Source organism: Benincasa hispida, chromosome 2 (assembly GCF_027475165.1).
Source record: "Benincasa hispida cultivar pf3 chromosome 2, pf3_genome.v1.1, whole genome shotgun sequence".
NCBI classification, from domain to species: domain Eukaryota; kingdom Viridiplantae; phylum Streptophyta; class Magnoliopsida; order Cucurbitales; family Cucurbitaceae; genus Benincasa; species Benincasa hispida.
In genome coordinates this window covers 64,066,124-64,086,890 of record NC_143479.1, presented here as the reverse complement: position 1 = coordinate 64,086,890, position 20,767 = coordinate 64,066,124, and the positions used below count along the sequence as shown (strand labels likewise).

General features: G+C 29.6%; 2 protein-coding genes across 3 annotated transcripts; one reads left to right on the top strand and one right to left on the bottom strand.

Moving 5' to 3' along the window:
• The first annotated feature begins 5,646 nt into the window (after window positions 1-5,646).
• Window positions 5,647-6,075, top strand: LOC150038075 (uncharacterized). The gene has a single exon (XM_090311132.1). It carries the CDS (start codon window positions 5,647-5,649, stop codon window positions 6,073-6,075), a length of 429 nt encoding a protein of 142 aa, XP_090167258.1.
• Window positions 6,076-17,145: 11,070 nt separating this feature from the next.
• Window positions 17,146-20,410, bottom strand: LOC120071745 (histidine-containing phosphotransfer protein 1-like). 2 transcript variants are annotated; one of them, XM_039024120.2, is made up of 6 exons: window positions 20,236-20,410; window positions 19,625-19,755; window positions 19,358-19,426; window positions 18,611-18,682; window positions 17,865-17,937; window positions 17,146-17,406 (listed from the first exon to the last, which is right to left on the bottom strand). In XM_039024120.2, the coding sequence occupies exons 1-6, from the start codon at window positions 20,296-20,298 to the stop codon at window positions 17,362-17,364; spliced, it is 453 nt and encodes a 150-aa protein (XP_038880048.1). In that variant the 5' UTR covers window positions 20,299-20,410; the 3' UTR covers window positions 17,146-17,361. The 2 variants fall into 2 exon arrangements, with proteins under 2 accessions (XP_038880048.1, XP_038880050.1); XM_039024122.2 differs by lacking the exon at window positions 18,611-18,682 and having other exon boundaries at window positions 20,236-20,407.
• Window positions 20,411-20,767: the final 357 nt, after the last annotated feature.

Sequence of the window (20,767 nt, the reverse complement as noted above, 5' to 3'; positions counted from 1 at the left end):
TATATGGATTGAAACAATCGAGACGAATGTAGTATAATCGTTTGAGTGGATATTTATTGAAATAAGGATATCGAAACAATCCAATATGTCCATGTGTTTTCATAAATAAATCAGAGTAAGGATTTACTATTATATCTATATATATTGATGACTTAAATATAATTGAGACTCCTGAAAAGCTTTCAAAGACAATATAATATCTTAAGAAAGAATTTGAGATGAAAGATCTTGGAAGAACAAAATTTTGCCTTGGCTTGCAAATTAAGCATTTAACAGATGAGATATTTGTTCATCAGTCAACTTATACAAGAAAAGTTTTGAAAATGTTCTATATGGACAAAGCACATCCATTAAACATTATAATGGAAATTAGTTCACGAGATGTGAATAAAGATATATTTTGACCTTGAGATGATAATGAAGAACTTATTAATCCTGGATAATGAAGAACTTATTAATCCTGGAGTACTATATCTTAGTGCAATTGATGCACTTATGTATCTAGCTAATAATATAAGACTAGGTATTGCATTTTCAGTAAATTTATTAGCTAGATATAGTTCTTCTCCAATAAAAAGACATTGGAATGGAATTAAGTATATACTCCGTTATCTCTGAGAAGGATTGATATGAGTTTGTTTTATTCAAATAAATCAAATTTTGATCTTGTTAGTTATGCAGATTTTGGATACACACAAAGCTAGATTTCAAACAGGTTATCTATTCACATATGGAGGAACTGATGTATTGTGGAAATAGATCATAATAGCTACTTCTTCAAATCATGTTGAAATTTTTGCAATTCACGAGGTTAGCCAAGAATGTGTATGACTAAGATTAATGAATCATCACATTCATGAAACATGTGGCTTGTCTTCTAATAAAAAATTTTCAACAATATTATACGAAGACAGTACAACATGTATATCCCAAATCAAAGAAGGATATATTAAAGGAGATAGAACAAAACATATTTTCACCAAAGTTTTTCTATGCTCGTGATCTTGAAGAAAATGACAATATCAATGTACAACAAATTTGTTCTAAAGATAACTTGATAGACTTATTTACAAAGACATTAACTACCACAATCTTTGAAAAACTGATGCACAACATTGGAATGGGGTGACTCAGAGATCTCAAGTGATGTTTCCATGACGGGGAGTAAATATATTTTTTAAGAGTATAAATTATAGGAAATATGTACTCTTTTTTCTTCACTTGGATTTTTTTCACATTGGGCTTTTTCCTAGTAAGGTTTTAAAGAGACATATTTCATATATATACTAGACATATAAGAGGAGTATTATTATGATAATAGATGCCTATTAGATGCTCATACTTAGTGTCCATTGACTATGTGTCGTGCCCCAATTTCTCAAAGTATTGTCTATGTGTCTCAGCATTACACATTATTAGTGTCCGTGTAATTCACCTCCTACTTGCCAAATTGTCTATAAATAGTGGCATTTGGTGGGTTTTTGAAGACACATTAGACAAATTTCATGAAAATTAGAGAAAGTGAAGAATTTATATAAATCTTATTTTATATTTTACTAATTTATTTTATTTTGTCTATTTATATATTATGTTTAATTTATTTTAATATTTATTTATTTTATTATTATATTATACTATATTTATTTTAATATTATATTTTATTGGTATCCGTGTTCCCGTTGTGCTCCTCAAGTTCATAATATGTTTATTTTTTTATATTGTTACATTTCTTATTTATGTTTTTTTTTTAAATGATGTATTATTTGAGGTTGTTTTCAAATAAAGAAAAATGAATCAAGTTATTTATAAATATAACAAAATGTCATTGTCGGTGATAGACTGACAATAGATTTCTATCACTCAGTGATAGAAGCTATCGCTACATACCATAGTTTATCACTAATAGACATTTTGCTATATTTGAAAATATTTTCAATAGTCTTACCATTTAAAACAATTACCCTATTATTTATTTGGCATAATAAGGAAAAGAGAAAATTGCCTTTTTAGTGTTTGAGTTTTGATTAATACTTGTGTTTGGTCTCTGAGGTTTTAAAATGTATTTTTTTAATCCTCAAGTTTTTAAGGATAGCTTTAGTAAGTCTTTGGAGTAATTTATATGAACAGAGTGATTGAATCTTCATAACTTGTAGAAATACAAGTTATTTATATTGTTTTATTTAGATATTACGGCTAAAAGAAAGAAAAATTGTGTCGAAAGTATAGAAATTGACTAAGAAATGCGAGAATTATAAATTGTTTTCAATACACCCACTGACACCATTGCAATGGTAGAATAGAATGTTTCAAGATTGTTTTACAGGAAATCAAGTCAACGCATGCGTTCATGACTCAAAGATAAAATGAAAAATGCATCTACGTCGCATTGTGCCCGTCAATCAATATTGGAGAGACGATCAACGCAATGACGGTAGATGCGACAATCGATCAAGAGCTTTGCGATCAACACAATTTCAACCGCATGCGGTAATAAAAAACAACATCTCATGCGGGCAAACGATCGAAGATGTAAAGAGCAACGCAATTGCGGAGGATTCAGACGTACGTACAACTGTCAGTTATGCATTTCTGACGGGATTGATTGCGTAACAGAAGGAATATTCACTCCACTATTTCAGGATCTGCCTTAACAATAAAGTGGGAACCACAATACAAAGATTCAAAGCTTCGCCTATAAATAGCTTGTGCAATTCCATTGAAGAAATATACTCGACACGGGAGACTTGAATATTAATCTAAGAGAGAGACTGGTTGAGTGACTCATCAGAGTAGATCCGGGATAATCAAGAGACAAGGCCGAGAGGTGAGTCTCCGGGCAAAGAATCTTTTCAATCCCCGCCGTTGAAGCTCAATACGAAGGTCATTTCTACCAGGCGAACATGCCTGAGAAGGAAGCTCTTCTTTTCATCCATTCCACACGCCGACAAGCAAAACCTCCATCCAGATCTGTGTCAAGACATTGACACTCTTCTGTATTTATTTATATCTCATTTTCATCATTTGTACTCATCTTCTTCACTCTATCACTCACTCCATATATCAGACGCTTAATCTTAGTATTAATTGTTATGATCATTGTCATTATCATCTCTCTGTCTATTTCCGTTCATCCATGATTCAATTTCTCCATGATGTTTTCTTAATTCTCTGGGTAATTAATAATAATTAAGCAAGTAAATTAATCTGTGTTAAGAAAATAATTTAATCTGTGTTAAGGAAATAATTATGTTTAGCTAAAGCATGCTAGATGACATCTTCACCTGTGAGAGCAGAAGTGAAGATGTCATTCCGCCTATCGAGAGAGGGTTGGAAGAATGCGTTAACTAAAGCGAGAAGTACTTCCAGAGATGGAAGCAACCCTGTGCTCATCACGTTCATCCCTGTTTCACCATAGAGATATGGAAATGCGGTCGATCACTGAGAGGTGTACGCCAAGGGAAAGCGGAACTTAGTTACATCTTTAACACAATTAACAAACTTGCGATGTTTTTACTAATTATTCCTTCTATTTCTGATTCATACATAAAAACTTGTCATCGCATACCACGATCCTTTTGTATAACTTCACAGTCAGTCTCGAACTCAGTATCATGTATCATGTATCTGTTAGTTTTAGGGCTTCAATCAAACCAAGTATTTTGATGATAACATACTCATATTTTTTGTACTAATATTTTCAGTATTTCAGAGTCACTATCTTGTAGAGCTTGGAAAGACGATTCCAACGCAATTTGAATCGCTCAAATCGGAGTTCAAACGAGAAAGTTATAAGCAAAAGAAGATTGGAGAGGAAATCCAACGTGGCACCTTGCTGACGTGGCATCCGATATGGCGGCTGACATGGCACACAAACGATCAATATTGATGACATGACAGCTGACGTGACACTCCAACCAGTCACTTTTTGCTGATGTGGCAATGACGTGGCGACCGTGGACGAATGAGATAATGACAAGTGGCGGTCACCCAGCTTCACGCGCGGACGTGCCTGTGGTTTCTTCACAGAATACAGCGGGTGACGCTCAATCTCCTCCCCTATGCGTGTGGTGCTCATATCATCCGGCTATTTTTTATTTTCTTATTTTTCTTTAATTTCCTGATCCAATTTTCTCCAAATTATCACCAAATTTCAACCTTTTCAAATTTGATTTCCTTCCTAAATTTTCATCCTTCAAATCTTTTTTATTCTCCAAATCTCAATAATTCCAATCTTTCAAAATTCCTTTTCAAATCATTTCCTTTTCTATTTTTATTCAATCTCTACCCTCCATTTGCAATCATATCCAAGGCCAAAATTTATCCCCCTCGTCTATAAATTCGACTTGATTTTACTCTTCATAAACACACCAAAAGCTATTAAGTCTTAAGCTCTCAATTCTCTCTACTCTCAAATTCTTGTCCTCCTTGCTCCTAAATTGGCCTAGAGTTATTTTTGTGAGTTTTTTTTTGAGTGCTCAACTTGTGTATTTAGCCTTCAAGAGGTAATATTGTGAGGTTTTCTTTTAATTTTTGGGAATTGTATTAAGGTGTGGGTACACCTTGGGTTGTGAGAAAAAGAAATTGGTTTGATCCTGTACCAGTAAAAATGATCTTGGGTTTCTCTTTAGTCTAGGAAAGAGAGGGTCGTGTGTCGGTTTGGCAAGAGGATCACTTAGTGAAATATCCAAGAAGGAGACAGAGAGTGGAGTAGGCAATTTACCAAACCACTATAATTCCCAGTATTTTCTCTTCCTCTCTCTTTTATTTCTTGTTTTCAAATTTTTTGTTTCTTGTCTTAGTTATTTTTTTTAATCTTTCCAAATTACATGATTTAATTTTTAGTGTGTTATTTAAATTTATCCTTGATTAAATTGTCTTTAAATTTGAAGTTATCATAGCTTGCATGATTTAAGTTTTGTGTTGCATAAATTTTCTTTAATCAAATTAGTGGATTAACTTTATTGAGCATTGTTTGAAGATAAAATTATTTCAAAAAAAAAAATTTGGTAGTCAACCCTATTCAACCCCTCTATTGTTGCCTTTAAATCCTACAATTGGTATCAGAGCAGATAGCTCGATTTTCTTATTTCAAAAAGGTTTTGTATTTTTTTTCTTGATTTTACATTTTGTTTTTTTTAATCTTATTAAATCTGGAATTTTTCTAATTTTTGCAAAAAGTTTGAAAATTTGAGTTTTAAAAACTGTTTTCATTATAATTTTTTTCTTGAAAATTGGTTATTAAAACCTTATTTTTTATTCTCTACTTCTTAATCTTTGAATTCTTTTTGATTAAAATCTAAATTTTGGAAAAGTATTTCTCTTTACAAAAATCTTTAAAAAAAAAAAATTATATTCTCTTCTTCTTTCGAAAAACTTAATTGTTCGAGCTTATGGCAACTACTGGAATAAATGGGTATGGTGAAGGTCAATCTACCACTAGGCCACCTTTGTTTGATGGAAATAATTATGCATGGTGGAAAACTAGGATGAAAATTTATTTGATTTCTATTGACTATAATCTATGGGAAATTGTTTTTAATGGTCCTTTAATTCCTACTAAGATAGTTGATAATAAAGATATTCCTAAGGAAGAAAAAGAGTTTAATGATGAAGATAAAAAGAAGTTTTTTTATTAATGCTAAAGCCATGAATTGTCTGTTTTGTGCTTTATGTCCGGATGAGTTTAATCGAGTCTTTGCATGTAATTCTACTAAAGAAATTTGGGATATGCTTGAAGTAACTCATGAAGGAACTAATCAAGTTAAAGAGTCAAAGATTAGCATGTTAGTTCATAATTATGAATTGTTTAAAATGGATACAAATGAAACTATATCTGAAATGTTTACTAGGTTCACGAATATTGTTACTGCTTTGAAGGGATTAGGAAAATCTTATACCACCTCTAAAAATGTGAGAAAAATTCTTAGATCATTGCCTAAGAGTTGGGAAGCTAAGGTGACAGCGATCCAAGAAGCAAAAGACCTCTCAAAACTTCCATTGGAGGAGCTCGTTGGATCTCTCATGACACATGAAATAATCATGAAGGCCAATGTGGAAGAAGATGTCAAAAAGTAGAAGAGCTTAGCATTAAAGTCCACTCAAGTTCAAGAGGACTCTGTAACTAAAGCTGAACTAAATAATGAGGAGTTCGCTTACTTGACCAAGAAGTTCAAAAAACATTTTAGGAAAAAGAACTTCTCAAAGAAAGTTAACAATCAATAAGGCAAAGGAGAAAATAGCAACAGAGATACAATTATCTGTTATGAATGCAAAAAGCCCAGACACATGAAGTGGGACTGTCCTCAAAGAAAAGCTATTTCAAAGAAAAGCAGGAAGGCCATGAAAGCTACTTGGAACGAAAGCGATGAAAGCGAATCTGAAAGCGAGGAAGAAGTAGCAAATCTATGCGTTATGACTTTTGGAGACGACGACGACGATGATGAGGTAAGTCCTGAAAACCTTACTTTTGATGAGCTCATTGATGCATATAATGAAGTTAAAATTGAATTTGAAAAACTAGGTTGCAAATATATGTCTCTTAGGAAGAAAAATGTTACATTAGCTCTTGACAATAATAATTTATTAATTGAGCTAGATAATCTAAACGAGAAAAATGAGACATTAGGAAAAGATCTAGATTTATCTAAATCAAATTTGCATGCTTTAAAAGAAGAGTATAAATTATTAGAAAATAAAAATGAAGATATTTCAGCTACTTTTTTAAAGTTTACAAATGGGAAAAAGAATTTAGATATCATGATGGGTAAGCAACAATGCATATTTGATAAAAGTGGCTTAGGTTATAAATCTTGAAATTTACAAACTACTTTGTCAAAGAAGGTTCTATTATTTGTTATGCATGTGGAAAACATGGTCATAAAGCTTATGCATGCAATTTAAGAAAAATCAATATTATGAATTAAAAGAGATGGATTCCTAAATTTTTGTTAGCTAACTCCCAAGGACCATAAAGAATAAGTTTGGGTACCTAAGGTTACATCTTGAGAATTAATTCTCTCAGTTATGTTTGAGATCCATAAAGAATAAGTGGTACTTGGACAGTGGATATTCAAAACATATGACTGGGGACCACACAAAATTCACATACCTAGAAAAGAAAGATGGAGGATACGTTACCTTCGGCGACGATAAAAAGGGTAAGATTGTTGGCAAAGGTAATATTAGTAACGGTTCAAATTTTCTTATTGAAAATGTTTTGTTGGTTGATGGTTTAAAGCATGATTTATTAAGTATTAGTTAATTATGTGATAAAGGATATAGAGTAATTTTTAGTGATAAAAATTGTACAATAGAAAATGCATGTGATGGAAAAGTTCGGTTTGTAGGAAATAGAGATAGAATTGTTTATACTATTGATCTATTAGATTGTCCTATAATAGAAAATAAATGTTTATCTGCATTGCATGAAAATTCGTGGTTATGACATAGAAGGTTAGGTCATGCTAGCATGCATTTAATTTCGAATATTTCTAAGAAATCCCATGTTAGAGGTCTTCCAAAATTAAACTTTGAAAAAGATAAAATTTGTGATGTTTGTCACATGGGTAAACAAATTAAGTCTTCTTTCAAACCAAAGAAAATGGTTTCTACTTCTAGACCTTTGCAACTGTTACATATGGACCTTTTTGGACCTACTAGAGTTGCAAGTCTAAGTGGAAAATATTATGCGTTTGTTATAGTTGATGATTTTTCAAGATTTACTTGGGTTTCATTTTTATCTCATAAGGATGAAGCTTTAAAATCTTTTATTAGCTTTTCAAAAAGAATTCAAAATGAAAAAGGTTTTATGATTTCGAAAATTAGAAGTGATCATGGAGGAGAATTTGAAAATGCTTCTTTTGAAAATTTTTGTGAAGAAAATGAAATTTCTCATGATTTTTCTTCTCCAAAAACACCTCAACAAAATGGTGTTGTAGAAAGGAAAGATCGATCTTTACAAGAATTAGCTACCTCCATGCTTAATGAATATGATTTACCAAAATCTTTTTGGGCTGAAGCTGTTAATATTGCATCTTATGTAATGAATCGTGTTTTAATAAGACCTATTTTAGATAAAACTCCTTATGAGCTTTTTTAATAATAAAACTCCAAATATTAGCTATTTCGAAGTCTTTGGTTGCAAATGTTTTATTTTGAAAGACAAAGTGAAACTTGGAAAGTTTGAGTCAAAACGGAAATTGGCATATTCTTAGGATATTCTACATGTAGTAAAGCATAAGAGTTTTGAATAAAAGAACTCATGTACTTGAAGAGTCAATGAATGTTGTTTTTGATGAAACACATGTTGCCACTAATAAAGTATCTGCTAGTGATGAATTAGAAATACCTGTTGAAGATCTTAGTATTAAAGATAGGGAAGCAGTATCAAATGAATCTCAGAAAGAGCCAGAAAAATCCCTCCCTCAGGATTGGAGATTCTCCACTCACCATCCTCAGGAGTTAATAATAGGTGATGTATCTCAAGGGGTAAGAATTCGCTCTTCTTTAAATGATTTAAATAATGTTGCTTTCGTGTCTCAAATTGAACCAAAGTCTTTTAAAGATGTTGAATCTGATGAGTTCTGGTTAATTGCTATGCAAGAAGAATTAAATCAATTTGAAAGAAATAATGTGTGGGAACTAGTCCCGCATCCTAGTGATCATTCTGTTATAGGTACTAAATGGATATTTAGAAATAAAATGGATGAATCTGGTAATATTGTTAGAAATAAAGCTAGACTAGTTGCTCAAGCCTATAGTCAAGAAGAAGGAATAGATTATGAGGAAACATTTGCTCCTGTTGCTAGATTAGAATCTATTCGCATGCTGCTTGCATTTGCATCTCATAAGAATTTTACTTTATTTCAAATGGATGTAAAAAGTGCTTTCTTAAATGGTTTCATAATGGAGGAAGTGTATGTTGAACAACCTCCTGGTTTTGAAAGCTTTGATAATCCAAATCATGTTTTTAAATTAAATAAAGCACTTTATGGTCTTAAACAAGCTCCTAGAGCTCGGTATGACCGTTTGAGTAAATTTTTACTAGAAAATAGTTTTAAAATGGGACTTATTGATACTACTCTTTTTATCAAAATTAAAGATAACGATATTTTATTAGTGCAAATCTATGTTGATGATATTACATTTGGTGCTATTAACTCTTCTCTTTGTGAAGAATTTTCTAAGTGTATGCATAGTGAGTTTGAAATGAGCATGATGGGAGAACTTAAATTTTTCCTTGGACTTCAAATTAAACAACTTGAAGATGAAATCTTCATAAATCAAGAAAGTACACAAGGAATCTACTCAAAAGGTTTAAGTTCGATAATACAAAAGTAGCAAAGACCCCGATGAGTACCACTACAAAGCTTGATAAGGATGAAAAAGGTAAAAACGTAGATATTAAAGCTTATAGAGGTATGATCGGATCCTTGCTTTACTTAACTGCGAGTAGGTCTGATATTATGTTTAGTGTATGCATGTGTGCTAGATTTCAATCATGTCCTAAAGAATCGCACTTGCATGTTGTAAAAATTTTTTTTAAATATTTACTTGGTACCGTTGATTTAGGCTTATGGTATCCTAAAAATGCATCTTTAGATTTGATTGTATATTCTGATATATTTCAATCATGTCCTAAAGAATCGCACTTGCATGTTGTAAAAAGAATTTTTAAATATTTACTTGGTACCGTTGATTTAGGCTTATGGTATCCTAAAAATGCATCTTTAGATTTGATTGTATATTCTGATATATTTCAATCATGTCCTAAAGAATCGCACTTGCATGTTGTAAAAAGAATTTTTAAATATTTACTTGGTACCGTTGATTTAGGCTTATGGTATCCTAAAAATGCATCTTTAGATTTGATTGTATATTCTGATGCTGATTTTGCTGGTAGTCTAACTGATAGAAAAAGTACTAGTAAACATGTCATTTCTAGGTAGTTCTTTAGTATCTTGGTATATAAAAACAAAATTCTGTTGCATTATCTACCACTGAGGTTGAATATATTGTGTTGCTAGTTGTTGTTCTCAAGTTTTATGGATGAAACAAACGTTGCGTGATTTTGGTTTAAATTTTGAACAAGTACAATCTTTGTGATAATACTAGTTCAATTAATTTAACTAAAAATCCCATTCAACATTCTAGAACAAAGCATATAGATATTTAGACATCATTTTCTTCGAGAGCATGTGCAAAATAAGAATATTGTCATTAATTATATTAATACTGAGAACCAAGTAGCAGATATTCTTACAAAGGCATTAAATGAAGAAGCCTTTTGTAGACTTGCACTGGGTATTATTAGAATTGCCTAATTATGTTTGATAGGGAGAACATTATTTATATTTATATGAATTTATGTGTTATAATTTATTGAGGGGGAGCATTATTTGTATGATTAAGGGGGAGAAAAATCACTTGTATATCTTTTTGTTGATAACAAAAGGGGGAGAAGTATTTTTGGTATTATGGTTTGTTATCATAAAAAGGGGGAGATTGTTAGCTTTAGGGCTTCAATCAAACCAAGTATTTTGATGATAACAAACTCAGATTTTTTGTACTAACATTTTCAGTGTTTCAGAGTCATATCTTGTAGAGTTCAGAAAGACGATTCCAACGCAATTTGAATCGCTCAAATCGGAGTTCAAACGAGAAAGTTATAAGCAAAAGAAAATTGGAAAGTAAATCCAATGTGGCAGTGACACGTGGCACCTTGCTGACGTGGCACACAAACGGTCAATATTGATGACATGGCAGTGACGTGACACTCCAACCAATCACTTTTTGCTGACATGTGGCGTGATGTGGTAGTGACATGGCGACCGTGGACGAATGAGATAATAACAAGTGGCGGTCACTCAGCTTCATGCGCGGACGCGCGCGTGCGCCGCATGTGCCTGCGATTTCTTCAAAGAATGCGGTGCGTGACGCTCAATCTCCTCCCTGTGCGCGTGGTGCTCATATCATCCGATTTTCATTTTTTATTTCTTATTTTCCTTTAATTTCTGATCCAATTTTCTCCAAATTCTCACCAAATTTCAACCTTTTCAAATTTGATTTCTTCCTAAATTTTATCCTTCAAATCCTTTTTATTCTCAAATCTCAATAATTCCAATCTTTCAAAATTCTTTTCAAATCCTTTCCTTTTCTATTTTTATTCAATCTCCACCCTCCATTTGCAATCATATCCAATGACCAAAATTTATCCCCCTCGCTATAAATTCGACTTGATTTTACTTTCATAAACACACCAAAAGCTATCAAGTCTTAAGCTCTCAATTCTCTCTACTATCAAATCTTGTCCTCCTTGCTCCTAAATTGGCCCAGAGTTATTTTTGTGAGTTTTTTTTTTGAGTGCTCAACTTGTGTATTTAGCCTTCAAGAGGTAATATTGTGAGGTTTTCTTTTAATTTTTGGGAATTGTATTAAGGTGTGGGTACACCTTGGGTTGTGAGAAAAAGAAATTGGTTTGATCCTAAACCAGTAAAAAGTAGCCTAGGAAAAAGAGGGTCGTGTGTCGGTTTGGTCCTCACCTGCAAGAGGATCACTTAGTGAAATACCCAAGAATGAGTCTTGGAGAGTGGAGTAGGCAATTTGCCGAACCACTATAATTCCGGTGTTTTCTCTTCCTCTCTTTTTTATTTATTGTTTTTAAATTTTTTACTTCTTGTCTTAGTTATTTTTTTAATCTTTCCTAATTGCATGATTTAATTTAGTGTGTTATTTAAATTTATCCTTGATTAAATTATCTTTAAATTTGAAGTTATCATAGCTTGCATGATTTAAGTTTTGTCTTGCATAAATTTTCTTTAATCAAATTAGTGGGTTAACTTTATTGAGCATTGTTCGAAGATAAAATTATTTAAAAAAAAAAACTGGTAGTCAACCCTATTCACCCTCTCTAGTGTTGCCATTAGATCCTATAGTATCTTGTATCATATTAGTTTAGGACTTTACTTTTTAACGCACTTTTAATTTCAACGCAATTTTATTTTATCAACGCAATTTAAATTCATGTACAAACTAAATCTTTTATTAATTGTAAAATCGGTCGCATGTATCACAAAAGTAACGTATTGACGAAAACAATCCTTGTGTTCGACCTCAGATTATTCTGAGAAACTTGCGTTGGAATTATACTTGGTTTCAGCGCAAGGAAACTTGTGACACGCATTACTCGATAGCATACTACATACTGCAAGCATATAGTTAACAACGCATATTTAGAAGTAGTATCACATAAAGTGTGCATGAGCAATAACAAAGCATAACATTCCATTTTCGTCACCAAATTTATGTTTTTAACGCATATACTTGTTCAATCATTCATATTCATATTTGTTCATATAATGTAAGATATAAGAATAGCGTTACAAGTTTATGGCAACATGAGCTTGTAACATTATCTATCATCACAGTGCATGCATAACAAGGAATCTAAGTTTACCGTGTCAAATTTCTTTTTCTAAAATGATTATTTCAACAACCACTTCTAACTCGAGAAAGAGCAAGACACCATATTGAATGAGATTGCTTACATTTATAATTGTTGATGACATGTTTGGAAGTGATTCCTAAATTGTTTAAATCATTTTTGTCATTTTTAAAATCACTTGAAAAATATTTTTAATCACTCAAAATCGATTTTATTAGTATAAAAATTGTGCTTAAATTGTGAACTTTAAACATCCAATTAATTTTGGATAATAAAAAGTATTTTTTTTGAAGTGATTTTAGCTACGACAAAAATGATCTTTAACTTTTTTTTTTTTTTAAATCACTTTCAAATATGCACTAAAAGGAAGAAAATGAAGAAAACGAACAATGATGTCTCTGCTTTCACATAAATATCTACCGACTAAAAAGGGCAGTTGAAGGCATCCTAGAAGAAGAGAAGGGGAAGAAAGAGAAAAGAGGGAGATGGGATGTGGGAAAAGATAATTTTTTAACTATTTTTTTGTTTTTTGTTTTTTTTTTTTTTTTTCTAATTTCAAACTTTCATGTAATGATATAAAATAGTAAATAAAAAAAATAAAAAAAACATCAACATAACTTTTATACCTACGATGAAAAATTCGATAATTGAGGGCCTTTGAAACCATTTAATTTTTTATTTCTAGTTTTTAAAAATTAAACTTATTTCTTCTTTATTTTCTATAATATTTTTCATTTTTATTAAGTAAAAGAGATGAATTTTTAGTAAAATTTTAAAAGTAAAAATATATTTTTTAAAACATAGGCTTAATTTACACAAAAAAAAATAATAAAAACTAAATTATGACCTAACGAGAAACCACATTTAAAAACTTAGAGACCAAATGCATCTCTTCAAAACTCGAACTAAAAAAGTAATTGAGTCTTTCGCTTGGTTAAAATGGTTTAGAGATTTTTTTTTTAAAAAAAAAATACCTAATAAAAAAGCTCTATGGAGGTGTAAGGAATCAAACCCTGTGCCTCTCATATGCGAAGTGAGCACTCTACCATATGAGCTACACTCCCTTAATTGATGGATAATATGTTCATAAAAGTATTGGATTTATTAGTTTTGATACGGTATTTTATTTGACACTTTAAAATTGTTTTATGGTCTTAATCCTACTGTCTCTAATCCTGTTTTTTTTTTTTCAAAAAAATGTTTTCTTGTTAAATTTATAAGAATGTAACCAAAATTCTTAAACTTTTATTTAAAGTAAGCAAACATTTTAAATCTAATAAAGCGTGTTCTTAATATACTCAATATTATTCTATTCTTGTTTTGCATAAGAAAAATGGTATCAGGTTCAATTCATGTGTTAAAAAATACTTTTTTTTTTTTTGAAAGAACCATATATGTTGGTTTAGTAGCCAACGAGTTTATTAATAACCTCGAGGAATGGTTTTAATATCCATGGTTGCGACTCTACCTATATCATACGAACTTTTTTGGCCCCCAACTATTGTATGATAAAATAAATTTATTGTGTGAGATTAGTTAAAATACACGTAAGTTAAGCCTAAATATGGATATAAAAAACAAAAACTTTATCTTAGTTCAACAACTCCAAGAGTGTCACCATTTTTTTTATGACAATACATAAAATAAATAAATAAATAATATATCAAACAATATCTTAAAATAAGTTGGAAAAAAATGTTCAATGAGAGATTTTTGGAGAAAGAAATTTGATTCGTTAAATAAACTTTGTCATTTTTGATTTGTAATATAAATAGGTGTAATCTCTAGTATATATTCTTTTGATACTTTTTTAGACATTGAATGGAGTTTAAAACTCCTAAGTCTTCAATCTGTAAGAAATTGTAATCTTGAGATCGATCAGAGTTTCAATCTTGTGGAATTTAAAGAAGCTTTAGTCTTCCAAATCTTCAAATTGATTAAAGCTTCAAAGCTTCAATTTTTAAGTTACTATTTTCTTATTTTCGAGGTTTAATATTTTAAAGCAAAAAAAAAAAAAAAAAAAAACCTAAATAATAAAAATAGAATTGATTGGAAAACTTTTTTGTTTTTGTTTTTTTCAATTTTGGCTCTTTTATCTTTCATAATTAGCAATATATCGAGTAATGAAAATGACACAAAATACAAAATTTAATAACTAAGTACACTTTAACTCAAGCTTTTTTTTAGAACATGTGACAGGAGAATTGAATCTCTAACTCTGAGATGGTTGATATTATAAGTCTTATATCAATTGAGCTATACTTATTTTGATACATTTGAACTCAAGTGTTAAATACAACATAATATAAATGCTTTTAAGAACAAAAATTGAACTTTTATTATCACTATGTGTGGACACGTCTAGCTAGTAACCGTGAGAAGCTAAAGAGAAGGTACTATAAAAAAAAACTTAAAACTGAATCAAGACATCTTGAGTTGACCATGACTAAACAATGATATGTCTTAGAATAGCTTAGGACATGTTTGAGAGTGATAATTTTGAAATGGTTAAAATCACTCCTACCATCATTTTCAAAATCACCATGGAAAAAGATTCTTTTGTACCCCAATTTTTATTCACTAATGTCACAAGTAATGGAATATGATGAAAGTACTACGAATGTGTCAATCTAGTTTATATTTCAATACACCTATTTCTTTTTTTTAAAAAAAAAAATCAAATAAATTTCAGTAGATATATAAATATAAATTCAAATAACATCAAAATAATTCTAAATTATTAAAAACATGTTTGATAATAATTTAAAATCATTTTGAATAATGCTCCTATTCATGCATTTGTATTTGTGTTAAGGTAGGTGTGTCGTAGAAAGAGCACATGAAGTTTGTTTGAAGTGTTGAACTTATTATAAGTGGATATATACTGAAAGGATAGGGTGGAACTTATCCACATGAATATTATTAATTATTATTCTTTTAGTAAGAAGTGCATGTGTAGAAATGAAATAATGTTCCCAAGAAGAAGCCATAAATTATAGTTAAAAGGGGATTGACTTTGTTGATAAGGGAATCTGTTTTTGCTAGAGATTTGTATATGGACAGGTTATTTATTTATTTGTTTGTTTTTAGACAAAATTAAAAACCTTTTGCTCACCACAAGACAAGCTAGTGCTTCCTTAAAGGACAATGAAGCTGCCAGTTCAATGAATGTAAGAGAGAGATGAGGTTTAAAATAATCTTGAATCTACCTATTTGCTGGTTACATATATAGGAAAATCAACTAAATTTATAACAATAAATGTAGTAAAAATTAAAACTATTGGTAAATATAGTAAAGTTTAATTCCAACTATGGTAAAAAATCTAAAAAATTTCAACACATTAAAAAAAACACTCATCAAAATGATTACAGTCTATCAATAGATTGCTAAAGTCAGAAGTCTATTAGTGAAAGAAGCCTATCACACTAATAGATTTTTATTGTTGATAAAATTGTATCAGTATCTATTAAAGGTAAACTATTATTATGAATAGTTTAAGTTCAAATCATAGACTTGTATTGTTGTTCGGACAATAGCTATATATGGAAGTCTATCGATGTCTAGATGCATTGCTGTCATAGTCATACTTGTTCAGGGCATATGACCACATGCCCAAACTAACCCATTTTTATCATGCTTTCATGTATGTATCTTAAACAATCGATTGACCCAAAAGCTTAAGCTGATAGATAAAGATAAATTTAATTATAATATCTAACGCTCACCCTCACTTGTGGGCTTGAAATACGTAGAAGAACCAAACAAGTGGAAATGAATTAATTGGGGGAGGAAACAATAATGTAGAGGTTTGAACACAAGACATCCTAAACAAACCTACTTTGATAATGTATTTCATTTTGCAATTTTTTTTTTTTTTTTTTGTACTTTTTTTGTTAGTGACTTCTTGTCATTTTCATATGAAGCATAGTGAAAGTTACAAAAATGCTTATAATATGTTATACGGGGTAAGACTAATCATCACACCTTCATACTCAAAGTTGTACCATAATTGCTTTCCAACGTACGAAAATCATTTTCCCAAATATGCTTTCAAATATTTGCGATGACCTTTTACTCGAACTCCGTTTTCTCCTAAACGATGGTGGAGGTTGTAGGATACGACCCTTGTGTCATCGACTATTTGAATAAAAATTGGTTGACTTAATCATGAGTGTGAACAAGTGTCACACAATGGTTTTGTGAACCTTTCGTGAGTGTGATTGTGACACATACGTGTTCTAATTGTGTAACTAAATACTAACCGCCACTTGACAATGGCCAAGCGAGCCCCATGCCTATGCCATGCATATGTTGCAATACCTTTCTTGATTAAACTAGTTATTTGAGATCAATTACCTAGGACCGTCTTTCCACAAATTTCATTTATTTTATTTATTATATGGATAGATTTTCATAATGAATCTTTAAATAAAATTGAGTGAGGATAAAAATGTGCTTGTGAACGAGTTATAAAAGTAAATTTTGAAGATGACATTTTTATCATCTATCACTATCTTAATTTATATGACATGGCCTTTCGTCTAAAAATAATCAATATATATATATATATATATATATATATATATATATATATATAAATGTCCACTGAATGTATATATATAATCTAATTTGATTAACACAACATGGTTGTTTTGTCTTCCATAACTATCAAATACATAAGCTAGAAAAGAAAAACAAAATCTTTTAAAACTATACATCCAACATTTACCATTGAAAAAGGGGAAAATACTAGAGAAACAACTTTAGGGGAAAAAAAGGATAAAATTGAAAGAGAGGGAAAAGAGAAGAAACAAGATAGAAATAATAATTAAAAAAAAAAAAAGATATTAGAATATGATATATTTACAAGTCCAAAATTCCATAGACATTAATTTATTGTGTTTTGGTTGGTGGTTTGTTACATTGGATTTGAGGCATGGGCATCCAAAAGCTGTTGCTCTAGCTGCAATGTCAAATTTAAAAAAAAAATAATAATAATAAGAAATAAAAAATTATGCTCCTATTTTATGAGGCAATCAAATATAATTAACAGTTTTGGATTTGATCATAACTTTTTTCTTTCCATTAAAAATAAAAACTCTAAGTTTAATTATTATCTATTTTTTAAAACTAATCAAGGATTTTAAAATTTGAAAACAGTGATGAAGAAGAGAGGTTTTAGTTTATTTTTAAATATCAGAAAATGAGATAATTTATTTACATTATTTATTAGTGATGAACATTGATAGACATCTATCAATATTAGTAGATGTCTATCAATATAAATAATAACATTTTATTATATTTAAAAATATTTTCAGTATTTTATCATTTAAAATTACTTTTATAAAAAATTAAAAAACATAACAAATCTAAAGAAATAAATAATATTATTATCCAACAAAAGTTAATATAAAAAACCTTAAAGAGAGTCTCCAACTTGTTCTTCACCGAAGCAAATTCCTCCTTCACATGTTGTAAACATTTTAGGCACCTACAAAATTAAAAGGAAGAAAAAAAATCATAAAATTCCCATTACAAAATTCTTTTGTTCTTTAGAGAGAATTTTTTAGGTGTTTTCTTTAGCTTATTTGATTAAATTTATTGGTTGAACGGTAAATTTAGTCTCTATAATTTAAAGAAAGTTACAATTTAGTCTCCATAACTTTAAAATATAAAATTTAGTCTCTACAATTTGATAAAACCTTCTAAACCACAGTATTCATGAGAATCTTTTTAAACAGAGGAATAAATTCTAATTATAAACTATAGAAACTAAATTCTAATTTCCCTTATAATTTTTTCCAAATCATATAATTGAATAATTAATTAATTAATACTATAAATGGTAAATTTTATCGGGTATAAGATAAAATGGAAAAAAAGAAAAAAACATACACAAAAAAATATTAAAAATGGAAAAAATGATTAAATTGCAAAATTGGTCCCTATGGTTTGAAAAAAGTTAGAGTTTTACAATTTTAATTAGAATTTAGTCCATATAATTTGATAAAATCATCAAAAGTAGTCCTAACCGAATTAGTTATAAGATATTATTATGAGGTATTATCAAACTATAAGGACTATATTCTAACTTTTGAAATTATATGAACTAAAATCTTTTTTTTTTTCAAAATTACAGAGAAAAATTAAAAAGAAAAACTGACCCTTCAATATTCATCTCTTGACAGTTGGTGCGAAAAGCAATGCAAGCCATCTGCACTTTGTTTGCTCCAATGCTGTATGTTATTTCAAACACTCAAAAACCAAGCTAATTTCAAGTTTATTATATTTTCTCTCTTTATATTTTCAATTTTTCTTTTTTAATTGAGACTAATAATCTCTATATTTAGGTAAAATATTTTATGTTGCCTCGTGGGTTAGAACTATATTTTTGGAAAGTTTATGTCTCATAATTTCGAATAACTAATTTATATTATTTAATTATTTGGTGTTAGGATGATTTTGGAAAGTTTAACCATTTGGTGGTATAAATAATATACCATTAGCGAATTAGTTATATCAACATAAACCTACTAACTCTTAATATAAGCTCAAATAGCCTATTATAAAAGTTTTTAAAGTTCAATACTTATTAATTACTACCCATATAAAGCTTATTATTTAACCAAAAACTTTATTAACATAGGTACATTTTCATCCAAACAAATTAATATTAAAGGGTCGAATAAAAAATATTCATTGTCAGTTCGAGTATAAATCAATTGGTTGTTAAGTTACATATGCTTAATCAAGAAGTTAGAACTTTGAATCTTTCCTATCCGATCATGTCAATGAATTTAAAAAATAAAATGTAAACTATTTGTCGATATTGACATTCATCCCTTATAAGATTAAAGATAAAAGTGAAGTGACAATGAAGAAGAGAGGGGAAAAAAAAGTGAATAATGAACCTTGAGCTGCTGCCTTTCAACTGGTGAACATAAGCATCAACTTTCTTGAAATCAATACATTTGTGGTCACTGTTATTGAGAAGAGCAATGGAAAAGGAATTAATTCTCTTTAATAATCATCAAAACAAGGATAGAAATAAAATATATTATATAAAATTATGTCTCAACAATTTTTAAAAAAAAAAGTTATAGAGAGATAAATTAAGAAGAATTAATGTAAAATATATCCAATCCAATTAATTCAAATAATAATTAATTTCCCCATACAGAGCTTTAGCAAGTTCATTGATAAGTCTTTGAGAATCCTCAAAGAAAATAGAAACCACTTCCACCACAAAATCTGGATTGCTTTCATCTTGCAAACTCTGAAGCTCTTTAAATTGATCATTCAAGTATCCCTAAACAAAAATCACACACAAATATTACAAATGAAAATAATTATACATTTCATGTTAAAAATTATGATAAGATTTTTCTATCAAAACGAGTATAGCTCAATGACATCAAGAAGTCTGTGGTTTGAATTCTCCTACCTTTGCGAAAAGGTAGTTTTTACCCTTTTTTTCCTCGAAAATGCTAATATAGTTTTAGTGGATAAGACACTTAAGTTCTAGGAAAAACAATTTAGTATTAAGTAAACATGACACAAATGTAAAAAAATAAATCCGTCGATACAAACAAAGTTTATAAAATTAAAAAAAAAATGGATTCAAGTAGTTTTTTCTTCTTTTTTTTTTTTTTTTTTTTCCGAATACGAACCGAACTTAATTGATAAGGCTAATCTTCCTTTTGAGTCGAAATATTTTATCCACACCCACACATTCATTTGTGAATAAAAGGGGAAAAATTGGCTTCTTTAGCTCTAGTTGATATCTGACCTCTTTGAAGAGTGAGACTGTGTAGTCAAGCAGATGGCTTTGTAAATGAATCACACCTTCCATTATTGAAAAGCTTTGAGAGACTCCACAAGAGAGGTAAGGGAAGAAGGGGATTGGACTTTATAAATAACAATAAAAGCCAAGGAGAGAGGACCAACCTTTGCTTCACTTCATTGTATTATTATTGATTATTCTCTTAGTTTCAAATTAAAACAACTCATCAATTATTACTCAATATAAAAACTCATATAATTATTATTTTAATGTTAATGTATCGGTTTGGCACATTCAACTCATTTTGTTTTTCGATTATGTAATTTCAAATGTCCAATTTAGCATCTATGTTTTCTCTATATATAAATAATCTCTTAAATGTCAGTTTGTACTATATTTTAGCTTAAAGTTTACTTGAAAAAAGAAAAAGAATCATCAACTTTGTCCTATAAATTTTGAAAATATATTTACACTATGTCTTTCCTTCAATAAAATTTTTTTTTTTATTATTTTACTAAAGCAGATAAAAGTTAACTTT